The sequence below is a fragment of the Cheilinus undulatus genome, linkage group 18 (assembly GCF_018320785.1).
Source record: "Cheilinus undulatus linkage group 18, ASM1832078v1, whole genome shotgun sequence".
NCBI lineage: Eukaryota > Metazoa > Chordata > Actinopteri > Labriformes > Labridae > Cheilinus > Cheilinus undulatus.
In genome coordinates, this window is record NC_054882.1 from 42,171,260 (window position 1) to 42,199,246 (window position 27,987).

At 40.0% G+C, this 27,987-nt stretch overlaps 1 protein-coding gene across 2 annotated transcripts; it reads right to left on the reverse strand.

Moving 5' to 3' along the window:
• Window positions 1-11,427: 11,427 nt before the first annotated feature.
• On the reverse strand, window positions 11,428-27,672 carry galcb (galactosylceramidase b). 2 transcript variants are annotated; one of them, XM_041813308.1, is made up of 17 exons: window positions 27,367-27,672; window positions 27,194-27,262; window positions 27,042-27,105; window positions 24,423-24,536; window positions 23,181-23,320; window positions 23,056-23,094; window positions 19,829-19,959; window positions 19,269-19,424; window positions 17,505-17,629; window positions 17,144-17,271; window positions 16,965-17,054; window positions 16,791-16,880; window positions 16,561-16,705; window positions 14,527-14,707; window positions 14,279-14,442; window positions 13,842-13,918; window positions 11,428-11,838 (listed from the first exon to the last, which is right to left on the reverse strand). In XM_041813308.1, exons 1-17 carry the CDS (start codon window positions 27,661-27,663, stop codon window positions 11,692-11,694), a joined length of 2,157 nt encoding a protein of 718 aa, XP_041669242.1. In that variant the 5' UTR covers window positions 27,664-27,672; the 3' UTR covers window positions 11,428-11,691. The 2 variants fall into 2 exon arrangements, with proteins under 2 accessions (XP_041669242.1, XP_041669243.1); XM_041813309.1 differs by lacking the exon at window positions 19,829-19,959 and adding an exon at window positions 22,789-22,916.
• Window positions 27,673-27,987: the final 315 nt, after the last annotated feature.

The following is a 27,987-nucleotide window of genomic DNA, read 5'->3' on the forward strand; positions in this document are numbered from 1 at the left end:
ACAGTCATAATTATGAGATAAAAATTCAAAATGATGACATGAAAACTCAAAATTGTGAGATAAAACGTCATTATGAGACAAAAAAGGCATAAAAATGTGAAAAAAAGGTCAGTTTTGAGGGGGAAAAGTAAATTGTGAGAAAAACAGGCAGAATTATGAGATACAGGAATGAAATTATGGGAAAAAAAGTCAACAAAACTCAAATTTATGAGAAAAAATAGGAAATAAAAAGTTAACATTATAAGAAAGTCTGAAATGAGTACACTAAAACTCAAAAGTATGAGTTAAATATTTGAATTAATTCATAGTCTAAATTATGAGATTAAAGCAAATAATTATGAAATAAAAGTCAAAATTATGAGAAAAAAATCAAATCATACGGAAAAAAGTCAAGATTATGAGATTTACAGTCATAATTATGAGATAAAAATACTAAATGATGACATGAAAACTCAAAATTATGAGATAAAAAGGCATTATGAAATAAAGAGACAAAAAAATTAAAACATTATGGGACAAATAAATCCAAATAAATTCAAGAACAGATGAGAAACAAAGTCAAGGGTTACAAAGACATTTCTAAGGTTTCAGTAAACCATGGTGACTTTTCCGATCTCAAGGATGCTCCGAATCTTTCCAAGGACTGAGTCCTTCAGAGAATTTCCAAGGATGCACATATGGCTCCTCTGCTCGCAGGAATGATCCACGATCCAATGCACAGTTTTCCTTCTCTTCAAGAAAATTGCACAATATTAGACAGAAAACGGGTCCTCAGGCACTCAATACACTTTTAAATGTCCCGTAAATATGTTGTCATCATTATTTTATGGCATTAACGTAAAGCTGGACACAAAAATGTAGCACCATAGACTATGATTATATTTGATAATAATTTTATATGATAAATATGGTTTTATTATATAAATATAAAATACTTATACAGTCATGGACGAAAGTATTGGCTCCCTGGAATTTTTTTCTAGAAAATACACCATTTCTCCCAGAAATTGTTGCAGCTTCAAATGTTTTAGTATGCACACGTTTATTTCCTTTATGTGGATCTGAGCAACCCAATAAAACAGAAGAAAAAAGCCAAAATTGGCATTATTTTACACAAAGTCATCACTGAAATAATGATTTACCCACAGTTTTAAAAGGGGGACAATTATTTTATCCGGCCCATTTTTGAGTTTGTGTAAAATTGTGTCAATTTTGGCTTTTTCTTCTGTTTTTTTGTGTTGTTCAAATGCACATAAAGGAAATAAACATGAGTAAACCAAAAACATTTGTAATTGCAACAATTTCTGGGAGAAATGACGTATATTCTGGAAAAATTCCAGGGAGCCAATACTTTCATCCATGACTGTGTGATGATGTGAGAGCTTATTAGACGCCGCTGGGTAAAATTTGTAAGCGACCGTCCTATTTTGATTTCTGCCACTGCTGTGTTTCTGGGCGCGACCCTGCCTATGATGTAATCACCGACACTCGCCAGCCTGTTCCAAATGTGTGTTCAAGATTTACCAGGGTGGACTCTGACCTCGTCTCTGAGGGACCTGGCTCGGAAGGATCCTGGACTTTGAGAAACAGCTACTGTCCAGACTCTAGTGGGCTGAACTAAAACAAGTGGGCCAAAGCTCTTCGACAGCGATGGGAACGACTCATTGCCAGTTATGCAGTTGTTGCCACCAAGCGTGGCACAACCAGTTTTCGGGTTTAGGGGGCGATTCTTTTTTCACATAGGACCAGGGAGGTCTGGATGGCTTTTTTCCCTTAATAAATGAAATCTCCATTTAAAAACTGTTTTGCATTTTTATCGTTGTCTAATGTCAAAAATTAGCTTGATGATCTGAAACATCTGAGTGTGACAAATGTGCAAAAAAAAAGAAAATCAGGAAGGGGGACAACACCTTTTCAGCGTACCCAACGCCGAGTTATGAGTTGGATATCAGAGCTTTAAAAGCCTGAATGTTCCATCCTTAAATCTGAGTTCATGCTTCATGTTTGGGTGTTTGTATTTACAGAAGGAGTGCTCTTTAAGGTGAAGCTGTCACACAGCCATACCTTCAGTCCGTCCTAATAACCGTCCTCTGTCTCCTCCTAAAGAAAATCTGCTCCCCACCTTGACACCCGTCTTGGCGTCGTTTTGATAAATTTACATTAAAAGAGGTTTGGCGTCTGGCGCCAGAATCTGCCTTTAATCAATGAGAGCGTTTTGTGTGTGCCTCTGGAGAGCGAGGCGAGTCGAAGATAAATATTGGCAGAAAAGAAAAATGTGTCGTCCTCCCCGATTGAGGGGGGGAGTGTAATGATATTCAAAAGGAGACCCCCCGCCGAGATGCAAGGCAAACTGTTCCTAAGCAACAAAACACACGCTCCATCTCTGAAGAAGCCTGTGAGTGTGACGGCTCCAGCAGCAGTTTGATGTCGTCTAGCTCCTACAAACGTGGAGTTGTCTATTAAAGTCCGTGCAGGTGTGTTTCTGTCTCGCTGTGAGCATACATGTGAGCGCGTGCGAGCCTGTGAGTGATCCCCCGGTGGATTATGGGAGTTAGGTGAACAGTGACCAGCATCAGTGAGTGTGGATTCAGCCCGGACACCTCTTTGCTCGCTCACAAGCTCGGCTTTAGTTTCTATTAAATATGAAGCGAGGACACAGATTGCTTCAACCAAAGGTCAAAGGTTCTCACCGTCATGTGATCAAATGCCGCTGCAGTGAGACATGATGGTACAAACATTAACGGGTGCTTTTTCTCCTACCATGTGTCTGTTTTTCAGTTCATTTCAGGAGAAAATTAAAAATGAAAAGGCCCTTTTAGGGCCATGATGTCTGTGTCATCAGGTTTATTTAAAGAGCTGAACTGTTTACCCTGACCTTAACCATGGCGTTAATGTGTCTTTAAATATATATATATATATATATATATCTATATATTTATGGGCCCTAGCACCGACTTTGGAGTGAAGACCCCATTGAAACTGAAGGAATTCTATTGATTTTTATTGTTCCACACATTGAAATGCTTATTTAGGGGCCTTAACTTCCCTATAAACTCGAGAGGGACCCAACTGAGGTCAAGATGGCCGACATGGGCGTTGCTATACATCTAGTCCATGGCGGAAGTCCCAAGCGGAAGTTTCTCCTTCATGTTGGACTCCGCTGCCAGTGTTTGTCAGTCTTTTTCGTGCCTAAGCCTAACCCTTGGTGCTGGATCTCACCTTCCCCACTGCCTTACCCTGACCCTAACCACTCAGGTTTTAATGCCTAAGCCTGACCTTAGACGTACGGACTTCCGGTTGAGACTTGCGGTATGGATCGGATGTATGTCGGCCATCTTGTTTGCATCAAGGTACTCTTGATAAACTCCCCAAAATGTGCACTCTTATCCATCCTGGTGAAAAAAATAAAAAATAATAATAATTTGGTGCTTACCTTGTGGTAGTTGGCTTTTGAGGGCGCTTTAACAAAGTTTGAGCTACATGCATGGAAATTGGTAAACATACGCATCATGGCCAGACAAACAACACACTAGTTTACCAGAAATTATATCAAAAATGGTAAAGGTCAAATTTTGGCATTTTTTTCCTGCTGATTTACAGGTGTCACATCTTCTAGGTTTCCTCTGAAGAATTTAATCTGATTGACTTCAGCTTTTTTCTGATTGTAGATAGGTGGGACATCCTAAGTTGTGCTTTGCAGGAGTTTCCATCCAGGGATGGGGCCACAATCTGGCCCCAAAGTTTACTGACAAATCTCGGCACATTGCCAAAAATCTATTTAAATATAACTCTGTACCGTTTATGGCTGTTGCTACACGATCCGTCCCAGAAACCCGATTTGTACTGCGCATGTGTAAACACGCGTCTACATCCGCTCGGCAGCCCACTTGTGCTATTTGCTTAGTTTAAGGTTAACTTACAGTTTAGAGGCCTTAATTAGCTTTAGGTTAGGATTAGCATTTTAATTTCCACTGGTTAGATTTAGGGGTAGCTCATTGGGGTAGGTGTATATTTTGATTAATTAGTTCTCTGGATCGTTGCTGAGATGTTTCTACACCTTGATTGGAGTCCGTCTGTGGAAAATTAAACTGGCTGGACGTGATTTGGATGACACACCTCTATTGAAGTTCTCACAGCTGATGATGAATACCAGAGCAAAAACCCCAGAGTACCTGGATGCAGCCCAGGACCTCCACTTCTTACCAGGCATCAGAAAATCCCCGCCATATCTCGTCTTCTGATACCAGAAGTCACTTGAACTGAACGCCTTCTTTGATGTTTTCTACGTATGTCGCCGCCATGTTAATAGAGGCAAGTCGCCACGTAAGGAAGTACAAGTGGATGAAAAAATGCAAGTTCTCAGATTAACAAGCACAGCGTTACATTACATTAGTTTTAATGAATCGATTTATGATCCAGATTCACGTATCACTGAGCACAGACATAGTATGTGAAGGGAGATTGGCTGGCTGGATGCAGATGTCGCCGCCATGTTGCCAGAGGCAAGTCTCTACATCATTCAATAGAGTAGACAAGGATTGTGCATGATTTTGAAATAGCTCAAAATGAGGAGATTGCATGGATTTTAATGAACTATTTATAATAAATAATCCATGTTAGAATAATAAATGACAGTGAAACATAAAAGCAGAATCCGCTTTCTTGTATTTTCTCTGTTAAATGAAAAGATCTACTCCATGATTTAAAATAAAATAATTTTATGTATAATACAGTTTCATAGATGTACAGATATTTTTGATTTTGTATTTATATATTTAGATGTACATATTAATCTGATTGTTTGAGCTTTTTATTCCAAAAACTTGCACAGTCCTTGTCTACTGTATTGAATAAGGTGTCAGACTTATCCTCTGGCAACATGGCGGTGACATCAGCGTCCAGCAAGCCAGCCAATCTCCCGTCCCGAAGACCAGACGTGGCGGCGCTCACCCGACTTCCGGTATAAAGTGGAGGTCCTTGGCTGCGTTCAGGTCCCTCTCCAGAAACCAAGCCATGAGGTCAAAGGAGCTGCAGAGCTCAGAGACAGGATTGTGCAAGCCACAGATCTGGGGAAGGAAAAGATTCTGCTGCAGTTAGGGTTCAGAAGAGCACAGTGGCCTCCAGGATGCTTAAATGGAAGAAGTTCTGCACAACCAGGACTTTTCTAAGCGCTGAGCACTGAAGGGCCTCAGTAAAAGAGGTTACTAAGAACCTGACCAGGCTTTTTTTGCAAACTCCAGGCAGGATTTCATGTGTTTCACCCGTAGGACGGCTGTCCGTTCTGTCCGTTAGCCACTGTGCCATAAAGCCCAGACCAGCGGAGGGCGGTGATGGTTGTGTTTTGAGCCTCACTGAGTCTTCAACTTGGTTCATCACTCCTCCTTTATAAATTTGTCCTCCAAGCTGGGGTTGAGTCCCACAGATGACATAAACTACTTTTTCATTGAGTAGTGCCCCCTGGTGGTGGCGACCTCCTTAAAGGATTGGTAAAGCTTTCCATTTAAAGTGAGATTGTTTGTGTCCTATCTTGTTTTCTATTTTTGATAAATGGTATTTATTATTTTAATCTTTTCTCTTACTGTATTTTTCCTTTGACTCACTTGAATTTTTGATCATTATAACTATTTCCATGTATGTCTATAAGTGATGAATGTGGTTTGGGTTTTTTCATAGCTACTCCATGTTCATACTCAGTTTATATGTGGATTGCTGTTTCTTCTATTGTTCTCATGTATTACTGTGGGAGCAGCTGCATGTCTGCAGCTCTCTGAGTCCAAGACAAATTTCCTCAAAGGGATAGAAGAGTGTTTCATGTCACATGCAGAAAACATGGCTGAAAAAGTCCAGTTATTACAAGGATGGGGGCTCCTTTGGCTGAAAAAGGTTATGATTTTTAGTATTCTGTAAGTTTAAAACCATGAACATTTTCCTATCATGACTACAAAGAAAAGAAGAGAAAGATGATCAAAATAATTATTAGAAGTAAGCAATTCAAACAGTTTAAATTCTATCATGGCTCCTATCAGGAACACTGAAACCTCCTGAGTCAAAGATGATCACATAGTGCCACCTAGTGGCCAAACACTGGCAGTGCTGACAGATTCAGAATGATGCAGACATGAAACATCACCAGGAATTCTTCCCTGAAAATCAAACACATCTTTCAGTTTCATTTTAAATGTGTCAGGATTCTTCGTGATTTCTGTCCATTTTCTTGAAACTGAAAAACACTAAAAATTTTAACACAATGTTGTACATTTAAAGTAGAGTTTTTTAAGGTTGTTTGCAGTCACATGATCCTGCTGACACATAAATGTCAGATGGGGTCAGGAAAGGAAGAACAAGGAATCATTGTTAATGGAGTGAAGTTAGTCTGTTAAAGCTCTAGCTCTTGCTCCTTGCCAGTTGCACCAACATTCCCAAAAGTTGCCAACAAAGCACAGTCTCCATAGGGGAAAGACTGTTGGAATATATCTGAGCCTCAGAGCATCTTTAAGTCATACTTTAAGGTTTCAGAAAAATAAGTCACAATGAGTCAGCAGCGTTAGGAGAGTAGAGTTAGGCAGAAATCACAATTTGGCCAAAGAAATGACTCAGGCAATGACGCTATGAGGCTAACGACATGAGTATGAGACTGAGTGATAACGCGCTGCTCATGAATGAGACAGTTTTATATGAATGAACGGAGCTGGTGAAAAGTTTCCTCTCTTCTATTTCTGTTATTTAATTCACAGTTAAAAAGCCAAACTGGTACCAAATGAAGAACTGCTTAGGAGCAAAAGGCTGGCTTTTATTACCGAGCTGAGCCAAATCACATTGATTTCCCATCACAACAAGCCAGGCTGGATGGTCATCAGCTGTGGAAACACAAGAAAGATCAGAGTTTAAAGTGACAAACTTTACTTAACAAAACCAGACTCTGCCCCACCAGACTTTAGATGGAGGCTTTTAATCCATGTCTGCCTAAATGTGTCACTGCTTTAGCATTTGGAAGTAGTCCATGGTTTCAGTAGACCCTGCCAATCAAACATCACTGTGGCACTCTGGGTAATGTACAGTTGTGGACGAAAGTATTGGCACCCCTGGAATTTTTCCAGTAAATACACCATTTCTCCCAGAAATTGTGGCAATTAGAAATGTTTTTTGTATCCATGTGAATTTCCTTTATGTGCATTGGAACAACAAAAAAAAAAAAAAAAAACAGAAGGAAAAAGACAAAATGTACATAATTTTACACAAAACAAAAAATGGGCCAGACCCTTTTAAAACTGTGGGTAAATCATTTGATTTCCAGCATGTGATGCTTATTTAAACTCACCTGTGGCAGTAACAGGTGCTGCAATCTAGAAATCACACCTGAAGCCAGTTAGAATGTCTAAAAGTTGACTCAGCCTTTGTGTTGTGTGCCTGTGTGTGTCACACCAAGCATGGAGAAGAGGAAGAAGAGCCCAGAATTGTCTGAGGACTTAAGAAGCAAAATAGTGGAAAAATATGAACAATCTCAAGGTTAAAGACCATCTCCAGAGATCCTGAAATTCCTTTGTCCACTGTGTGTAATATAATCAAGAAGTTTATAACCATGGAGCTGTGGCTAATCTCCCTGGACGTGGACGGAAGAGAAAAACTGACAAAAGAATGCAACGCAGGATAGTTGGAATGGTGGATAAACATCCTCAGTCAACTTCCACACAGATTCAGGCTGTCCTGCAGACTCAGGGTGCAAAAGTGTCAGCTGGGACCATACGTGGTCATCTGAATGAGATGAAGCGCTATGGCAGGAGACCCAGGAGAACCCCACTGCTGACAAAGAGACATAAAAAAGCCAGACTGGAGTTTGCTAAAATGTCCCTGAGTAAGCCTCAATCCTTCTGGGAGAACATTTTGTGGACAGATGAGACTTAAGGTCGGCTCAGACTACATGATTCTTTTGGTCGTTCACGATGGCACCATGTCAGACTATGCAACCAAAATCTTGTCCCGTCTTGGCCGACAGCCTGGTCACACTACAAGAGTGGTCCGGACCGCACAGCGTATGCTGACATCACCACTGTCTCCGCGACTGAGTGCGAGTTCACAGGCTGTCGGGGGGCGGGCCAAAGAGTGTCAGTCACTCTGCAACAGAAGCGCTCTGTGTGATTGTAGCGGTCTCTTGCTCATAGAAAGGAAAATAAGAAACAACTGTGGATTGGATTAAGGATAATAAGTATGGATGTATCAAGACAAGGACAATATGGACTGGCTCTCCTTCAGATAGAACTTAAGGTATGCATGTGATAACGTAAATAAAATAAAATAAAATTTACACATTAGTTTTAGGTAATAAAAGGAGATAAAAGTGGTAAATCTAGTAAATGATGATGGAAATAAGAAGCAAATGTTCTTCTGTTGTTGGACGTCAGGATTCACGTCGTTGATGTCAGGTCAGGGTGTCAAACTAGACGACGATGTACTAAAAATTCTGACATGCTAGTCTTGTAGAATCGTGGTTGTGAGGAATCGTAAGGAGTCTTGGACGTGTCAATAATTATGTCACACTACACGACCGTTTATCGTTCCTGACTCTCAAAATGGGCACGAGTTTTGACGATGAGCTGCGACGTCGCAGTCGGGCTTAAATCTGGCTGAATTCGTGTAGTCTGAGCCGGCCTTAAGGTAGAGCTTTTTGGAGAAGCATGTCATTCTACTGTTTACAGAAAACAGAATGAGGCCTGCAAAGAAAAGAACACAGTACCTACAGTCAAACATGGTGGAGCTTTAAAGATGTTTTGGGCTTGTTTTGCTGCCTCTGGCACTGGGTGCCTTGAATGTGTGCAAGGAATCATGAAATCTGGAGACTATGGGCCTAGTGTCAGAAATCTGGGTCTACGTCAGAGGTCATGGGTGTTCCAGCAGGACAATGACCCCAAACATACCTCAGAAAGCACCAAGAAATGGTTGGAGACAAAGCTGGAGAGTTCTAAAGAGGCCAGCAATGAGTCCAGATCTAAATCCTATTGAACACCTATGAAGAGATCTCAGAACTGCTGTTGAAGAAGCACCCTTCAAATCTGAGAGACCTGGAGCAGTTTGGAGAAGAAGAGTGGTCCAAAATTCCAGCTGAGAGGTGTAAGAAGCTTGGTGATGGTTATAGGAAGTGATTGGTTTCAGTTATTTTTTCCAAGGGTGTGAAACCAAATATTAAGTTGAGGGTGCCAACAATTTTGTCTGGCCCGTTTTGTGTAAAATTCTATCAATTTTGGCTTTTTTCTTCTGATTTTTTTGAGTTGTTCCAATGCACATAAAGGAAATAAACATGTGTATACCAAAAACATTTGCAACTGCAACAATTTCTGGGAGAAATGGGGTGCCAATATTTTCGTCCATGACTGTAGTTTCATTAGAAATAATAAATAAGCTTTCTTCAAATGAGGTTATCATGCAGAAAGGCCTTCTATAGGAGCATGTACCATTATTTCACACTCAGGTATCACATTGTTACTCTACCTTGATTATTTCTGACATTATGGTGAATAATCAGATCCACAATGGAGAAAATGAGCGGTATCTTTACTATGGGAAACACACAGTGGAGCTCTGTAGCAGGTAGACACACAAGGACGATACACGAATGAATGAATGAAAAAGCAGTAAGGATATGTGCATCAGTGATTTGGTTCCTACAGTGGAAATGTGCCTGTACTCAGCTCCTTCTTTCCCAGCCATACGTATTTGGATCATTTACAGTGACAGAACATCAGACCCTTCCTCCATGTAGGCTGCTGGTGTATTTTTCTGTTCTGTGTTGTGTTCGTACCTGGACTCACGCACGGTTCAGTCAAATTATCTTCCAGCTCTCATCAAAATGTTTCCCAAATAATCCAAACTAATTTCCCCGTGTGGTGATTAAGTGTGTTCATTGAAATAATTTTCTGTTCCGTCACAACAATTATGTTCACTTTGGAGTCACGAGTGTCGACATGAGAGCGACACAGACACGCTGCTCTTTCCAACATCCGTGCTTTCTGATGTCTGCAGCCAAATCGCAGCCGTTATGACCCGAGAGTGTCTACTTTCACTTTACGGAGTTCATTACACAAATTAACTTCCTAATGAGCTGCTGGCTCCGTGCACACTTTGATCTGCCGTTTCAGAGGGTTTTTAAGTAACGGCCGGCACAGCAGAGCCCGAGCAGAGCCAGAGAAATACGACAGGGACGGAGACGAATCAGACCTAATCAACATCCCAGCGTGAACACGGGGACACTAAAGCATGTGACGACAGGTCAAAAGACTCCACAGGGGTTGATTTATTAGAAAAACACGTGTAACCATCTCTCACCAACCAAAGATTGTCTTTATTTGCGTTGTTGGTGCTTACTTCATGTTTTCATCCACGTGGACTGACCTCTTCTCTCCGTGTTGTTTATCAGGAAGTCGGCCTGGAGCAAGACCAGACTAAAGAGAAGAGCAAACTCATGAGAATCAGGCAGAGACTGAGTCTAGTGCAATATTCCTGTGATTTTAATCCCGAGCTACTGCAGTGAAACTGCATTAATACAGGACACCAGCAGATACACTATATTGCCAAAAGTATTCACTCACCCATCCAAATAAGGAAAGGCGTTCCAATCACTTCCATGTCCACAGGTGTATAAAATCATCACCTAGGCATGCAGACTGTTTCTACAAACGTGTGAAAGAATGGCTCGCTCTCAGGAGCTCAGTGAATTCCAGCGTGGTACTGTGATAGGATGCCACCTGTGCAACAAGTCCAGCGGTGAAATTTCCTGGCTACTAAATATTCCACAGTCAACTATCAGTGGTATTAGAACAAAGTGGAAGCCATTGGGAACCACAGCAACTCAGCCACCAAGTGGTAGGCCACGTAAAATGACGGAGCGGGGTCAGCGTATGCCGAGGCACATAGAGGTGGCCAACTTTCTGCAGAGTCAATGGCTACAGACCTCCAAACTTCATGTGGCCTTCAGATTAGCTCAAGAACAGTGGTGGAGAGCTTCATGTAATGGGTTTCCTTTGCCGAGCAGCTGCATCCAAGCCATCCTTTGTTAACTTTTCTTCTATTTTTGAGAATCGCTCTTAGAGCATGTGTTTAATGCTTACGTGCTCAGGAGAGCAGGGATGGATGCCCAGGACCCAATGGGTTGGATCAGACCTTGGGGGCGGCTGTTTGCATCACGGTCAGCTGGAAATGTACCTGGAGAGATGGGGTCTGGACCTTTAGCAGGCCTAAACGATGGCTGTCAGGAGGCCAGAGCAGTACAGGGTGGAGACGAAGTTGTTGAAATTGTGTCTACTTTGGTTCTTCTATGAAAACAAAATATAAAATGACATTTATTTTTATACACTCATCGTTTTTAGTTGATGTTCAATACAAAAATATGTTTTCATGCATTACAGATGTCAAGCATCACAAAAAACGCATTTTAAATTCTTTAAAACCACTTTATTCACCCCAAACATATTTATAAAACTCTTAGATTCCATAAAAAATAATTTACACTTCCATCAGGCAAGAATTAAAAGGCAGCAGTGCATGTTACATTATTTCCCATTTTGTTCCCTTAATTCAAGTTTTGTCTTTAAAATCAACAAGAGAAGAAGAAAAAGAAAACCTTCATCAGCACAGCGTTTTGTTAAAGCATCAATCAAGTCAATAATTTAACCACAGCAGAGCGAAAGCTCCACAGTACAATCATTTCTCGGCCACCACACTAAAGTTATCAAACTGAGCCAGCTCAAAGGAGCGGGTTCCAATCGCCGCCCAGCCTTTCTGAGGAGTTAGCACCACGGCGTTCTTCCACAGTGGGTACCCGTTCAGTAGACCGGACGCAAACTGGCCCTGGAGGAGGGAGGGGACAGACGCAGGTTACATGGACATTTGTTAGAAAACGTACAAGCATTTACAGTATAACCGTCACAAACCAAGGAAGCAGTCCACTAAAACATTACACAGCTCCTCCATTCCACCCATTTTATTTTCATCTCTATTTCCATTCCCTGACAGCAGGAAAGATGCTGTTTTAGAGATTACAAACCCCCTCATGCTAGTTTTTTGAGTTGTGTTGCTGCCATCAAATACAAAATGCGCTAATATTTTCATTCACATTATTTTATTCACATTTTACATACTCTCCCAACATTTTTTGGAAGTAGCGTTTTTGTGACAACAGGAGGGAGGAAAGCTGTTAAATAGAGAGACGGACAGATTTAGCAGGACCTTATAAGTTTGAAAGCGTTGTCTCTGAACAGGAAGTAGTTTAAAACCAAAATGATGTCCCAAAATCTCCTGAAGGTCCTGTTTCTGCAGAAAATACAACACTGCTTTGGTTTTAGAGCAGATGTTTTAGGCTGTGTGTCGACCAGTTGGTCAGTTGTTGGGGTCTTCAGTTTCTTGAGTTGATCAATTATTTGGTCTGGCGTTTGGATGAACCCAGCCTTCGTCATCTCTTCAACAGGTTTAGCATTTAACCTGTGTTTCCTTGTACTACTCTCTTCACCTGTCGATGGCCTGATCACAACTAAACTTTTTGTCTTCTCAGCAGACCACTCCATTTTCCGCTTGTCTTTACAACCTACAGTAGGACACGCCCACTGATGATGTCAAAGTTTGTGAGGAAGAACCAACTATATTTTTGGTTCCAGCTGAGAACCAACTTTTCAGGTTCTGATTTTTTCCCAGTCACGAAAGCGCCAGCTGGTTCAAAATAGAGGCCTATGAGAAAGGTATGGAGGGTCATTTTTGATGACGGACCAGAAGGACTTGTTCTGGCCCAACATCAATAAAATGTATGCTAGAAGTTTAGAAAATTTGATTTCCACAATCCACACAAATTCCCTAAAATTTCAATAAATTATTTAAAATTTCTGAGATAAGTCTTCCGCATTATTCTGTAAAAATTACCCCCAAATTTTTCCAATATTTTCCAAATGTGTCAGTGAAACTTTATCATAAATCCTAAACATTCCAATAAAATAACATTTAATACAATAAACAAATTTCCCTCCAAAAATCCATGTAAATTTTTGAAAAGTTTCGTGGAAATTCCCCTAAATTTTCAAGCAGATTCCCACTTTCCTAATCAAAATTCCATCAAAGTGATGGAAAATTCTCCGAAACATCCAAACAAATCCATTAACATTTTTGAAAACGTTCCAAATATCCATGAAGATACCTACAAATTTCAAAGTTTATTACCTCCAAAAATCTAATCAAATCAAATTCCCCAAAAGTTGCAAACACATTCCCAAACTCCCAATGAAAAATCCCAAACATATTTCCCGAAACATCATCAGGGATTTTCCAAGCAAACAAATGCCTTTGACCATTCCCAAAAAAGCCCATAAAACTCTTAATGAAACTTTCCAAAATATACAAACATATCCTCAAAGTTTTCATGAAAATACTTGAATTTTCTTAGCAAATTCCCCAAAATATCCAAACAAATTCCCTAAAATGTCCATGAAATTGTCATGCCAAATTCTCCCAACATTCTGGAGACAATTATCTCCAAAACTCTAGTAGCAGAAATTCTTGGTATGTTGTAGGAAAGCAAAAATGTAATTTCCTCAAATGTGCATGCAGGGTTTAGGAGGTTACGGTGCAATAACAGGATTATAAGTGAACTGACAGTGAAAATTGTCCAGAGGGAAAAGCTGGATCTTCCGACAGCTGTGCAACTATGCATCTGAAAATACTTTATTCCTAATCCTGCCATGACAGAGGTGGGACCTACAGCCTGTGGAACTAGAATTATGTCCATATTTCTTCAGACAGACAAAGGAAGGCAATGCCATGTTTCCAAAGTGCAATACAGTCAGTAAGATGTAGAAAGGTCTTCTTACCTCAATGGTTAGTGTTAAAGTGTGCCAACCAAACGCTCGAGTTCCAGACTTTCCTTCTGCAAGAACTGTCTGTCCAACTGAGGACAAAACACACAAAAATACAATTAAACATGACTAAAAACAAATGTTACCAATGCACAAGATTTAATCCATAGAGAATAATAAAAATAATTCGCATTATAAAGACTTTTATACAGGCTTTCAGATTTTTGTTAAAGGATTTTAAGAATTTCTTATTTATTAAAACAAGTTAATCCAGACCTGCAGCTGTCACTTAACACTGACTGGTTTATTACAAATTTAAGGACTGTCAGTAGAAGATATTTACTCTACTTACAATCAGCTTTACTTCTTTATTCCATGTCAGAATTAATGTTTTTTTATTTGTATCCTTAATGTTAAAAGGTCACAATAAAGCAGGTATTTCCCTGACTGACCGAGGTCGTTGGTGACTTTGTACGTGCCGTCTGCAAACACCCAGAAGAAAACTCCTTTAGCGCTCCTTATCGAGCCTCCTCCTTTGTCAACTCGAGCTGCTACAAACACGCCTCCAGTCTTCACCGTCTCCATGAAGACGTCACACGACACGGTCACATTCTGCCTGGATCAGAAAAAGAGTAGCATCAGGCTACTATCTCCTGGACATTTATGAATAACGGGGCAGTTTGAAGCTCGCCGTCCTCACCACTGATAATCTCCAACCACGCTGATGGTCTGGTCAGCATCTGCCGCCCAGGTAACGGGTCTCTGGGTCAGAACCTGACGTAAGGTGAAGACGTGAGGTCCAGGATCGGTCAGGTTCATGAAGTATTCGAACACGCCGGTCTGATCTGCAAAGTTGGGAGCCTCTGAGAACGCTGGGTTTCCTACAGAGAAGGAGGGGAATATGAAGTTATCTTTAATGCCAGTATAGAATCTGGACCACATGACCTACCGTCACGTGTTCATGTCGCCTCGGGAAATACACTGAGCCCAAAATGACTCCAAACTCCCATCCAAGTCTAGCAGCACTGACAATGGTTCATCCACGCCGACGTGTTTGACTTTGGCCTTAGGTCAGATTCTGCTGGGGATGCAACTGATAGGTTGTTGGTAGTCACATGATCGCCATGGCATGCAAATACAAGATGGTGTTCAGGAACTGAAGAACAGTAGTAATAATCGATGTGAAAGGAGTCAGGTTAGCCTTTTAAAGCTCTAGGTCAGGGCTGTCCAATTTGAGGCCCGCGGGCCAACTTTGGCCCACGAGCGATTATTTTTGGCCCATGTTCATATTTTTGATTTTTTTTTTTTTTATTATTTTCCCACTGCCAGCATTCTAAATATTTCTTTAAATATCTATTCATTGTTGCACTTCCTCTCCTGACCACAAATTAACATAATGTTGCAATGGGTGTAGGGTGGTAATAAGAGAAAGTCTAAAAATAGTTGGGAACATGTGTCCTTTTTTCTGAAATTGATTTCAAGGCAGTATGCCTAATTAGTATTTGTGCAATATGGATGTTCAGTAATTTCATGCTGTGTAACACAATAAAGAATAGCGTTATTCATCTTCAAAATTACTTTGTATGATTTTTTATTTTGCACAATTATGCTATAGGCATATTTAATTTCATGCACTGCAACATGAATGTTTAGTTTTGGCCCGCGACCCTCCACCCAGATTCATTTTTGGCCCTTCACTGAAAAGAATTTGGGCAGCCCTGCTCTAGGTCGACCTGCACGCTGCAGCAGTATATGAAATGCTGGTAAACTTTGTCCCTCGTTTTTGGCAAATATAAAGGACATTGTTGGCAACTTCTGCAAACATGCTACTTGCCAGGTCCACCCACTTTTCCAAAAGAGAAAGGTTGTTGGTATATACAGCACTGTAAGGGCAAGGAAGCCCGTCTGAGGGTACCATCCATCAGGAAGGAGGATTAACTCATCCGTAGTCAGGATCTGGATGTGTTTGCAGATTACCAGGGGCATGAGAAAACAATCTGTTGAAAATATTAAAAAGTCTACCCATTTAAGGCGAGTAAAGGTTGGTTGTGGCGAGTAGGCACAGCCTAAGGTAGTAGAGTAGTCACAGCTGCTGGTCATGCTGTGGATGTCCCAAAGTCCCTCAAACCGCCGGGGGTCTCTGGGTGTATTACCAGGTGAGACAGTCATGATGTGACATTCATGAAAGAGTCAGTTCAATGAGACAGCTCCTCTCTTATGTACTGCAGATAGCTCTGTTTGAGAGCCAGCTTCATTTCTTCCATTTTTGACATCTAATCCATATTTAAAAAGTCAAGCCAAGAAAGCAGCTCTTATTACTGAGCCGAGCAAAATGATCCAGATCTCTACAATTAATAATGTTTTTTTCTTGGAATTCTGACTTTTCAAAGATTTGGAGAAAGAATATTCATCTTTATTTTATTTTATTTTTTTATGGCCCTAAACCTCTTCCGTATGCATTGACTGGCTACAGGTTAAAAAATAAGAGTTAGGTATGAGGCACGGGAATAAACCCACCCAGTGTGCAAAGAAGTTTTGTGAAAAATCTAGGAAACAGACTATATCTTATTGTAAGGGTTAAACAATAAACCCAAGAGCGTTGTCCAACCCTCCAGAACCTTTTTTGTTCTTTGTTTTCACGTTAGTCCATCACTTGTAGGTAACAACCACTCCCAACTCAGTGCCATTTGGTCTGCAGGGGCCTAATGTTGATGTTTGTGTGTCTTGTACTTACGGACATTGAAGTCATCCTTGTAGACTTTAGGGAAGGGAGCGGAGGGTGGAGGGTCAGGGTAAACTCCTTTCTGTCCTGTTTTTAATGTCGTTAACGTATAAACCTCGTCTTCAGCCAGATTCAACGTAAAAGATCCGTCTAAAAGCTGCAAAACATCACAAGCATGTTCCTAAAACAAGTGCATTTTTATTCAGCTGATGAATGTAGAGTCTTTGTGAATCATTTTCCACCTTCAATGGCGCCAGCTTCTGGAAGAATGACGGCTTCTTGGTTTTAAAGTTAAACTGTGATTGCCAAACCTGGAGCTCCTTAATGAAGGCCTGGGAAGAAAAATAACCAAATATAATTACACATGAAACACTTCTGATGTGCAACAGTGCTACCAAAACCTCAGATGAACTTACAAAGGATCCCTTCAGCTGGAAAGTTGCATTCTGGGACGTCACATTGTAGGGGAGGAGAGGAGGTCGGATGCATACGGAGTGATCATGAGTCTGAGACAAACAGGTGGAGAACAGATTTAAAATAAAAGCTTTTAAAGAGGTCTTTCATTGTGACGTTTAAATATCAAACCCTGGCTTACCATAGTTTCTATTACAACAGTGAGGTTTCCTCTACCATCAGTCAGAGCCACGTAGCTTCCTCCTTTCTCCAGGTGTCCGACGGTCTGCAGGTAGGTCCATCCAGGCTGAGTGAACTGAGTGGTGTGAGCTACAAGAGGACGATAAAGAGAACTTTAGTTTCACTGAGTCTTAAAGACTCTGTAAAGTGAACATAAATTTGTATAGGTTTGTTGTGGTAGCACAACAAAGGTGCTAGCTTTCAGGTTTAACTGATAATCAGGGGAACAGAGTCCAGTTTGACTTTTAACATGCTGCTAAGATCAACAGACACATAAACATCTCCTCTGTCCATCTCATATACATGAAGTATTTGGAGCAGACCTGTGATCCAGATCGGAGACTCCACAACGTAGTTTCCGCTCCATGGCTCCTGGGCTGTCATCAGGCCGTCTCTGCCAAACGGGAGCTGCTCATAGTAGCTCGCCACCAGGTTCCACGAGATCGTTCTGGAAGGGAAACATGCATACAGAACATTTTATCAGCTTTAGTCTATATTAAGAGTTAAAATGAAAGAACATGACTCTCTCAAAGCTTTCACAGTGGCTCTAAACAGGGGTGTCAAACCCATATTAAATCCAGGGCCAGATTTGCTCCAATGATGTGTCAAACTCAACCACAGCATGGGCCAGATACTGAACTTAGCTCTAACCTGACAGCCTAACAGGGTCAACATTTAACCGTAAACCGTCAGCCTTAATTTCACCAATAATAAAATATGGAAAAAAAACCCACAAATTAACACTGATGATAATTTTTTAAGATAAAAAAAGGTCAAAATTATGAGTTTAAGAGCTCGAAATCTGAGAAAAAAGTCAAACTTATTGGTTCAAAGGGGCCAACACTAAATTTAGAGACAAAATCTTTTTTAAAAGGCACATATATGAAAAAGTCAAAATCATGAGTTTAAAGGCTAAAATACAGGATTAAAAAAACAAAATCATAAGTTTAAAGGTCAAAAAATGGGGTTAAAAGTCAAAATCATGAGTTGAAAGGTCAAAATATGAGATTAACAAGCCAAAATCATGAGTTTAATGGTCAAAAAATGTGGTTAAAAGTCAAAATCATGAGTTTAAAGGTCAAAATATGGTTTTGAAAGGTCAAAATTATGAGTTTTGAGGTCAAAATATGAGGTTTAAAGGTCAAAATCATGAGTTTTAAAATCAAAATATGGGGTTAAAAGTCAAACTCATGAATTTAAAGGCCAAAATATGAGGTTAAAAGATCAAAATCATGAGTTTTAAGGTCTAAATATGGGATTAAAAAATCAAAAGCATGAGTTTAAAGGTCAAAATATTGGGTTAAAAGGTCAAAATCACGAGTTCAAAGTCAAACTCGTGAGTTTAAAGGTCAAAATATGGGATTAAAAGGTCAAAAACATGAGTTTAAAGATTAAAATATTGGGTTAATATTCAAACTTGTGAGTTTAAAGGTCTAAATATGGGATTAAAAAGTCAAAAACATGAGTTTAACGATTAAAATATGGGGTCAAAAGGTCAAAGGCATAAGTTTAAAGGTCAAAATATGGGGTTAATAGTCAAATGTGAGTTTAAAGTTCAAAGTTTGGGATATAAAGGTCAAAATCATGTGTTTAAAGGTCAAAATAATGGGTTTAAAGTCAAACTCGTGAGTTTAAAGGTCTAAATATGGGATTAAAAAGCCAAAATCATGATTTTAAAAGGTCATAAAATAACTGAGAATTTTAAATTTAAAACTAAAAGGTAACTTTTAATTTAATAATTTTTACTCTTTACTTACTTACTTACTTACTCTTTACATCTTCAGGATTTACCAAGGATATTTTAAATCATCTAGTTTAAGTTTACTCTTCTACACTGTAGGAAATCTGCAGACCTCATGCCTGTGAGCCAGTTATAATAAAAATGTAATATGATCTTACGGGCCGGATTTGGCCCCTCGGCTTGAGTTTGACACCCCTGCTCTAAACAGTCAACACACCTCTGTTAAAATGGACTCAACATTTTTACAGACTGTGCAGACTTTTAGAGCTACTGGACTTCAGTACAATCAAATTCCACTTTTGATTAAAAAATGCCCATAATTTTGCAGGAAAGTGCATTCTCATACGCCGTCATGAGTCCGTTGACGTAGTTCTGGTTGAGGATTCGGGCCCAGCATCCTCCTCCCACCTCGTCATTGAAGGTGCTGTAGTCCTCAGATGACCACAGCTTCTTCTGGGTCTTCAGAGCGTCTAACACGGTGGTGGTACCCGGGTAGTGAGCCCTGAATGCCACACATACAGCACACAATCTGCAGTCAGGGTTCAGTAACTGTGGTACAACTTTCTTTAATATTTCAGAGACAAAACAATAAAAAACTACAGCAAAAACTTTTCAGCACTACAGTGATTTACTGGGTGGGCTTTACTTGGATGTATGTTGGAAAGGACAAAAAGAGAGATGACAACAGGAGAGTCGGAAGAATAAAATCATTAAAGGCTGAAAAATGAAGTGGGAATATTTAAAACTATGTGTTTTCTTTCCCCAAATATGTTCACTATAAACACTACACAGAATAACGCCGAGGTACAGAGATCATTCTTGACTTCACAGCAGCCCCATTAGGATGAGTCTGACGTGTTAGTAAGTTATTAACAGATCGACAGCGTGCAGAGACGATGCCCCTACCCTATCACATCTACAGCCGTGACGAGTTCAGTGTCTAGCAGCAGCGTCTGAGAAATGGGCTCCCACAGGTTGTCACTGGCTATGATCCTGACGCCTTCCAGGCCGCTCTTATCCAGCGTGTAACGCAGCAGCTGGAGCCGCAGAGGGAGACACCGAGTCACTGTGCTATTACTCCCTCATTGACTCTAACAACCTGCTTCATGAAAATGACTAAATATGGAGACAAGAAAGTATAAGCTGATTCCAAAAAAGTTGGAGCACTGTGTAAAATGTAAATTAAAAACAGAATACAATGCTGTTGGTGTGTGGTTTAGTATTAAAGTAGAAATAAATGAGTATAGAGATGTTGTCTGGATATGTTGCTCTAAAAGCTCTCTCTACTTTTTATCACTGATAGTTCCTTTCCAGATGTTAGAGCTACCCACGCCATAGGCACTAATGCAACCCCATACCATCAGAGATGCAGGCTTTAGAACTGAGCCAGGAGAACAAGCTGGATGCTCCCTCTCCTCTTTAGTCCAATAATAATAAGTATTGATTCATGCAACCACAGAACAGTTTTCCATTTTGGCTTAGTCTTTTAGTTAAATTATTTTTTGGGGCTTTTTTTGCATTTATTTAGATAAGACAGCAAGAAGAGAGACAGGAAACATGGGGAGAGAGTTTGGGGGAAATCATGCACCAAGACCAGGAAGTGACCCCACAATCAGTGCACCAACCACGGGCTACATACGGGTGCCTGCTCTACCCACAGAGCAAAACCAGTGCCTGCCTCAGTCCATTTTAAATTAGGTTGGCCCAGACGAGACTGCAGTGTTTCTGGATGGTCTTCACATTTGGGCTTCTTCTTCACATGATGCAGCTTTAACTGTCATTTGTGGATGACACGGCCAACTGTGCAATGAGTTCTGGAAGTGTTCTGTGCCCATGCAGTCATTGTTTTAATGCAGTGCCTCCTGAGGGCCTGAAGATCACGAGTATTGACCTTTGGCCTTGTCCTTCGTGCAGAGATTCCCCCAGATTCTCTGAATCTTTTTGTGATATTATGGACTGTAGATGTGGGAGAGTCAAAGGCTTCACAATTCAACATGAGGAACATTTTTATGAAATTTTTAGACACAGTCTTTCACAGATTAGTAAACCTATGCCCATCTCTTCTTCTGAGAGACTCTGCCTTTCTGAAATGCCCCTTTTATACTCAGTCATGTTACTGACCTGTTGCTAATTAACCGACTTGGGTTTTTCCAGCCTTTTTTGAGATGTGTTGCTGCCATCAAATTCACAATGAGCTAATAATTTTCATGAAATGATAAAATGGCTCATTTTCAACATCTGAAATGTTGTTTATGTTCTAATTACATTAAAGACTGGATGGCCCTGAGCTTTTTAAATTTTAGTGCAAATAAAACAGAATTGATCATTTTTGGCCCAAGTGGAGCCCAGGAGGCACCTCTCAGGGACCTGGACCCTCTTTTACCTTACTTTAAACCCACAGTTTTAAATCTTGGTGTAAAAGTTGACAATGGTTTTAAATTGGATCAACAAATAAATCCTGTTGTTAAATCAAGTTTTTATCACCTGAGGCTTTTATCCAAGATTAAATCGGTTTTATCTTTTAACGACTTTGAGCGAGTAATTCATGCTTTTACTTCTACACGGTTGGACTACTGTAATGCTCTTTACATTGGTGTTAACCAGGCTTCCCTCACACGAGGGAAGCCTGGTTAGTCCAAAATGCTGCTGCTCGTCTTTTAGCAGGTACACGAAAACATGACCACATCACCCAATCCTGGCGTCCCTCCACTGGCTTCCCGTTCATTTGAGAATTCATTTTAAAATTTTATTGTTTGTTTTTAAATCTTTAAACAATCAACACTCCAGTACATCTCTGACCTTTTCAATGTCTACACTCCCTCGCGGTCCTTGAGGTCTGCTGATCAGCTTCACCTCGCCGTCCCAAAAACCAGATTAAAAACCAGAGGTGATCGAGCCTTCTCTGCGGTGGCTCCAAATTGTTGAACGAATTGCCACTAGAAATTAAAACATCCCCCTCCCTACCAACTTCTAAACAGTGTCTTAAAACTCACTTTAATTCTTTGGCTTTTAATTCAGCATGAGAGTTGTGTGATCTCTGTCCTTTTATGGTCCTAATCCCTGTGTTTATTATGGTTTTTATTTGTTTTTATTTAATTCTAATTGTTTGTATGATGTTCTTGCCTGCTTTTATGTCTTTCCTCTTAATGTTTTTTCTTCTGCAGTGCTTGTGATTTCTTTGATTTTACTGTGCAGCACTTTGGTAAACTTCAATGCTTTTAAAATGTGCTATATGAATAAAGTGGATTGGATGGGATAATGTGAATAAAATCTGGGTTTATGAGACTTGAAAATCATTGCATTCTGTTCTTATTTACATTTTACACAGGGCCCCAACTTTTCTGGAATTGAGAATGTATGTTCCAGTGTTTTTTTAAAGTTGAGTTCTCACATTATCAAAGCCAGAGAAATGATGAAGTATTTAAAAATGACCTCATGGATACTGATGATACAGGAGTTAATATTCTAAAGTCAGCAGAAATAAACACTCTAAGGTTGTGGCAGCTAATGGAAATGGCCCTAACACTGATAAATGATGAGAATACTTTCACATTCAGTCAGAATGGTGTATTATAAAGGAGCATGCACATGCTGCATGCAGCCAATGAAGTTAGTTTATGATGGGACAAAGTCCCCGAGAGAAACAGCCACAAACATCCAGCTCTAACCCACCCAGCAGGAAGTTAAAACTGCAGAACGAGGAAGAAATTAATGTCACATCTAGAGTGGTTACAGGGCAGACATGCCCACACCAGGAGACCGTCAGTACACCGGATGATCAGTCATCAATCAGAGATGAAGAACAGTGAACTCACCGTGAAATGACATGCTTTTATTTTGAAAGTTTCAGAGCTACCCGTACTCACCCGATGACCTGAACAGCATCGTTCAGGTACGAGTCAACGATCACAGAGTTAGCGATGCTCCAGTCGCCGTCTGCAGCGATGATGCCGACATCGTTCAGACCGATTTTATCCAGAGAGTCCCGGAGCACCTTGGTGATAAAAACACTCTCTGAGACGAACCCGGCTAAGGCTGTGATGTGGGATAAACTTGATGTTTGTGGCTGTTTTCTCCTTTTATTACCCATAATGCACTTTTAAAGTCACATCAACAACACAATGAAGGATTACCTTGATGTATTTGCTGTCGTAGTTTCGCTCATTCCAGATCTAAAAGGATAAAGTGAATGAAATTACAAACGTGGTCAGCCTTGTCTGTGATCTGCTGCTGATCTCGTCATTAAAGGTGTACACACCCCCACATACTGGATGTCCAGGTCGTGGTACTGTTTGGCTCCCAGGATCCAGTTCACCACGTACGCTGCAGTGATGTCTGGGTAATCATATGGCCAGTTTTTACCGTGACCCACCCAGCCAGGAAAGGCCCAGGGCAGACCTGAAACCATGCACAGTCAAAGACAGACACAGTGGAGCCTAAAAAAGTGGTCTAATCAGAACAGGGGCCATCAACTACAAGGGACAACTTTTGCTTCAAACAGAGGCCAGACTTTCAAAATAAACTACAACTGAATAAATATCCGGGTCTGATTCACATAGAACTGCATTAGCATTTGAATTCTTGCATCATTTACATCATTTTAAGGTATTAAGAGTGAAATCAGTCCATCCACAAGGGGTCGATAGAGACATTTTTGCTATGTTTTAACCTTTTATTGATTTTCTAAATTAATCATGGTGAATGTGAAAACAGATTTCTACAAAATAATGTCAATTAAAGTTTCATGTAAAATAGTGACTGCAGAAATATTTACCCCCTTTAAAGTGACTGGCCTAATTTAACTGAGATCCAGCAAACTGGTTATACTGGGGGTCACCTGAGTACAGTGAATGTGTCTCAGTGTAGTATAAAGACATCTGTGTCTGGGAGGCTCTATCACTGGTTAATCAGTATTCCTGACTACCATTACACCATGAAGACAAAAGAACACCCCAAGCAACTCAGAGAAAGGGTTATTAAAAAGTCTATGTCAGGGGATGGATAAAAAAAAAATCCAAGGTTCTGAACATCCTTCAGAGCTCAGTTAAATCCATCCATGCATGAAATCTGCTTGCTGTGCATGCAGGTGCTTGGTCCAACCTGCTTCTTGTATAATGCCATTTTTGAACACCTGTTGTACCAGCTATATGTAAGCTCTGCCTTAAGTTATGTTATAAAGTCCACACTAAACCCTATGTTGAACCGAGTTAGGTTATAACTTTACAGAGACATAAGGTTGATCTTAAAGGTCACATATTTTACCCTTGTAAGACAAGTTTATATCAGCCTCAGAGGCCCCCAAAACATGCCTGTGAAGTTTGTTGCTAAAAAAAAAACTCCAGTAATGGATTTTTGTATGTCTAAAACCCCCTCGGTTTCAGCCCTGCTCACAATGAGCTGTTTCTGTGTTTTTGGCTTTAAATGTTACTGAGCTGTCTGACTTAGAGAACTTTAACAGGATCAAAAAACAGATACGGCCCAGTCCTACACCTTATTTTACCTATCAGAGTGATGTCTGGGTTCCTCTTCTTAGCCTCCTTCATCAGCCACCACTCGTATCCTCTGAAGTAGTTCTCGTCATTTTCATAGTGCATGTGTGACGGCTCGGTGCCGTCTGGAAAGAAAAGATAAGAGGAAATTAAACATGAAAAGTAGCAGATATCTGACACCAATAAAAGCGTATGATAGTGAATCATCTATGGATCACAGCTTCATCCAGGGTTTGTCAGTGGTAAGACATTTTCCCTCCTGTCTACTGGAACATCAAAAGGTCACACTGGACTCCAACGTTTGGCTGATTGTTCACCAAATAACTAGATAAACCAAACAAGCAGAGACGTTCCAGTGAGAGAAAGAGATCAGAGTTACTCAGCCTGATTAAATGCCTTCCCTGTGCCCGGATGGACAGCTTCTTTTGTCTGACTGGAGTAACCTTCTTATATTACAGAGTAAGTATTTCCAGTAAAAATCCACTGTGATCGGTGTTTACTTGTGCAGGCAGCACTGTTTTTAGATACGGAGCCAGGGTGTCAGACAGCTATGTTTAACAGGCTTCAAGGCCTGCAGGCTGTTCAGTCATCATCAGTCTTTGAGAAAAAAGCCTGGGTTATACCTCTGTGTTGAAGCCATATACTACTTAGACTTGTGATTTTTATACCAGTTCCTGTTCCAGCGGCCACACTTCCCATTTGTTTGTGTAGAGAAGGGGTGTCAAACTCAAGGCCCGGGGGCCAAATCCAGCCCCTGGAATGATTATATCCGGCCCGCAAGATCATATCATATTTGTGTTATAACTGGCCCACCAGTATGAGGTCTGCAGATTTCCTCCAGTATAAAAATGTAAACCACAACTTGATTATTTAGAATATCTTTGTTAAGCCATAAATAACTTGAAAAAGTAAAGAGTAAGAAAGATTTCCTAAAAATTCCAGAATGTGGGGAAAGAAATAAGTGTGTTTATTTCATATTTTCAATTTTGCATCTCAAGATTTTAACTCAAACTTGTGATTTGACTTTTCATTTCATACTTTGACCTTTTCAGCTCAGAATTTGGACTTTAAATGTCACATTTTTATCTTTAAGATTCACAATTTTAAATTTTAAGTCAGATTTTGTCCTTTTCAGCTCCTTACTTTGGCTTTTAAATCCCATATTTTGACTTTTAAAAACGTGATTTCAATTTTTTTTTTTTTTTTTTAATTTTATGTAAAATGAATAATTTTTACTTTTTATATCATATTTTGACCCTTTGCACTCCCAATTTTGAATTTAAGTCATATTTTTAACTGTTTTAAGTCATCATTTTGAATTCTAGCTCATATTTTGACATTTTCAACTCCTAATTTTGGCGTTTTAATCCCATATTTTTAACTTTCAGACTCACAATTTAAAATTTTAAGTCATATTTTAACTTTTTAACTTGTGTTTTGAAATTTGATCTCATATTTTGACCTTTCCAACTTATGGTTTTAACTTTCTCCTCATATATTTGCCCTTTAAAAACATTATTTAGGGTAATGTAACTCACCTATAAAATACACAGGAACATATATGCCCATTCCAAAAAAGTTGGGACACTGTGTAAAATGTAAATAAAAACAGAACACAATGATCATCAAATCTCATAGACCTGTATTTGATTCACAGAACATAAACGACACATTAGATGTTGAAACTGAGATATTTTATCATTTCATGAAAATATTACCAGATTTTTAATTTGATGGAAGCAACACATCTCAAAAAAATAGGGACAGGGCAACAGAAGGCTATGAAAGTACTTTCAGAAATCACTGTCACGCCATGCTCAAATACAAGTTAAAGCTGTATCATGCAAAGGAGAAGCCATGTGTCATTATGATCCAGAAATGCCACTGTCTTCTCTGGGTCAAAGCTCATTCAAAATGGACTGAGGCAAAATGGAAAACTGTTCTGTGGTCAGAGAATTAAAATGTGAAATTCTTTTTGGAAACCATGGACACCCTGCCCTGCAGTTTAAAGAGGAGAGGGAGCATCCAGCTTGTTCTCCTGGCTCAGGTCTAAAGCCTGCATCTCTGATGGTATGGGGTTGCATTAGTGCCTATGGCGTGAGCAGCTCTAACATCCGGAAAGGAACTATCAATGCTGAGAAGTAGAGAGAGCTTTTAGAGACACATATGCTCCCACCCAGACAACGTCTCTGTCAGGGAAGGCCTTGTATATTTAGACAGTGGTAAACGTGGCCCTGTCCCTACTTTTTTGAGAGGGGTTGCTGCCATCAAACTCAAAATGAGCTAATGAAATGGTAAAATGTCTCAGTTTCAACATCCGATGTTATCTGTGTTCTATTGTGAATAGAATACAGGTTTATGGGATTACAAGTCATTGCATTCTGATTGTGATTTACATTTTGCACCGTGCCATCTTTTTTGGTATTAGGCCTGTAGGTTTAGTAATGTTTTCTTTTTGTTGTTTTTTTTTTTTTTATCAATGTAGGCATTTCAGTGAATAATATGCATTTACAGGTACAGGTTACACTGTTCGGATGTACTTTGGGAACCTTTTAGCGGGCTATTTCTGATAAAATGCTGAAATAATAAAATTAAACAACATTAATGAAGTTATGGTCAAATATCTTCACCTGTAGTCTGGGCATCTCCACCGATCTCCACCTTCAGGATGTGGAGAGACGCTCCAAAGTTTGGCTGGAATTACAAGAAAATAAACACCCAACATTAAATGTAATCAGCTGATTTTAAGTGACACTAATGAATGAGCAGCTTCCGGTCTCACCTTGAACAGGTAATCTAAGATCTGACTTCGGTACGGCTCCGCGTAGTTCACCAGCAGACGAGACGTGGCCTGAAGGCACCATCAGGAAATACTGATTATTGCTAATTATTCAACTTTACCTCCATGTCCCGTTCACATGATTAAACCCGGAAGTAAACAGCCGAATAACTCACCCCCCCTCCGCTCAGACCTCCGATCCCGTCGAAAACCCGTCCCAGTCCGTCCTTATCGTCCAGAATGTAGGCGTCTCCATCGTTAGGGATGTGGGATGAAGCGGAAGGAGCCGAACCAACACAGAGGACGAAAACAAACCGGGCAAAGACGTTAAAACCCATCCTGGACCTGAAGGGATATCTCTGTGGAGGCTGCACGAGCCCCAAACTGCTGCTCAGGGCACGAGCCCAACTCCTATGCGTCACATGACTGAGCGGCTGACACGTCACGTGGTCTCTAAAGTTTATGACAGTCATCGCTTTGTAAGGAAACTTTGCTCTTTGAAAACAAAATAACCTCTTAAAGATTAAATTATGTGTCAAGATTCCTCAAAACGGAGCCTTTTTACGGATTATTTTAATTTAAATAAAGATAATAAAAATAAGAAACGTGGAAATTTGAATTAAAATTAAAGTAAATAAATAAAAAATATAAACATGAAAAATGTTCACAAATTATGTTGTAATAAGTTAAAATAAATCAATTATTAATGGATAATAATGACACTGAATTAAAACATTTGGTTTCCCTTTTTTGTTTCAATAATAAAAAAATAAGTTAAAACGTGTCTAAATGGAGAC

Coding starts and splice junctions, on each gene's coding strand:
- galcb (XM_041813308.1), bottom strand. CDS start 27,663: ATGACTGTCATAAACTTTAGAGACCACGTGACGTGTCAGCCGCTCAGT. Junction 27,263..27,366: donor GAGGTCTGAGCGGAGGGGGG/GTGAGTTATTCG, acceptor TGGTGCCTTCAG/GCCACGTCTCGTCTGCTGGT. Junction 17,272..17,504: donor GTCTCCGATCTGGATCACAG/GTCTGCTCCAAA, acceptor GTCCTCTTGTAG/CTCACACCACTCAGTTCACT.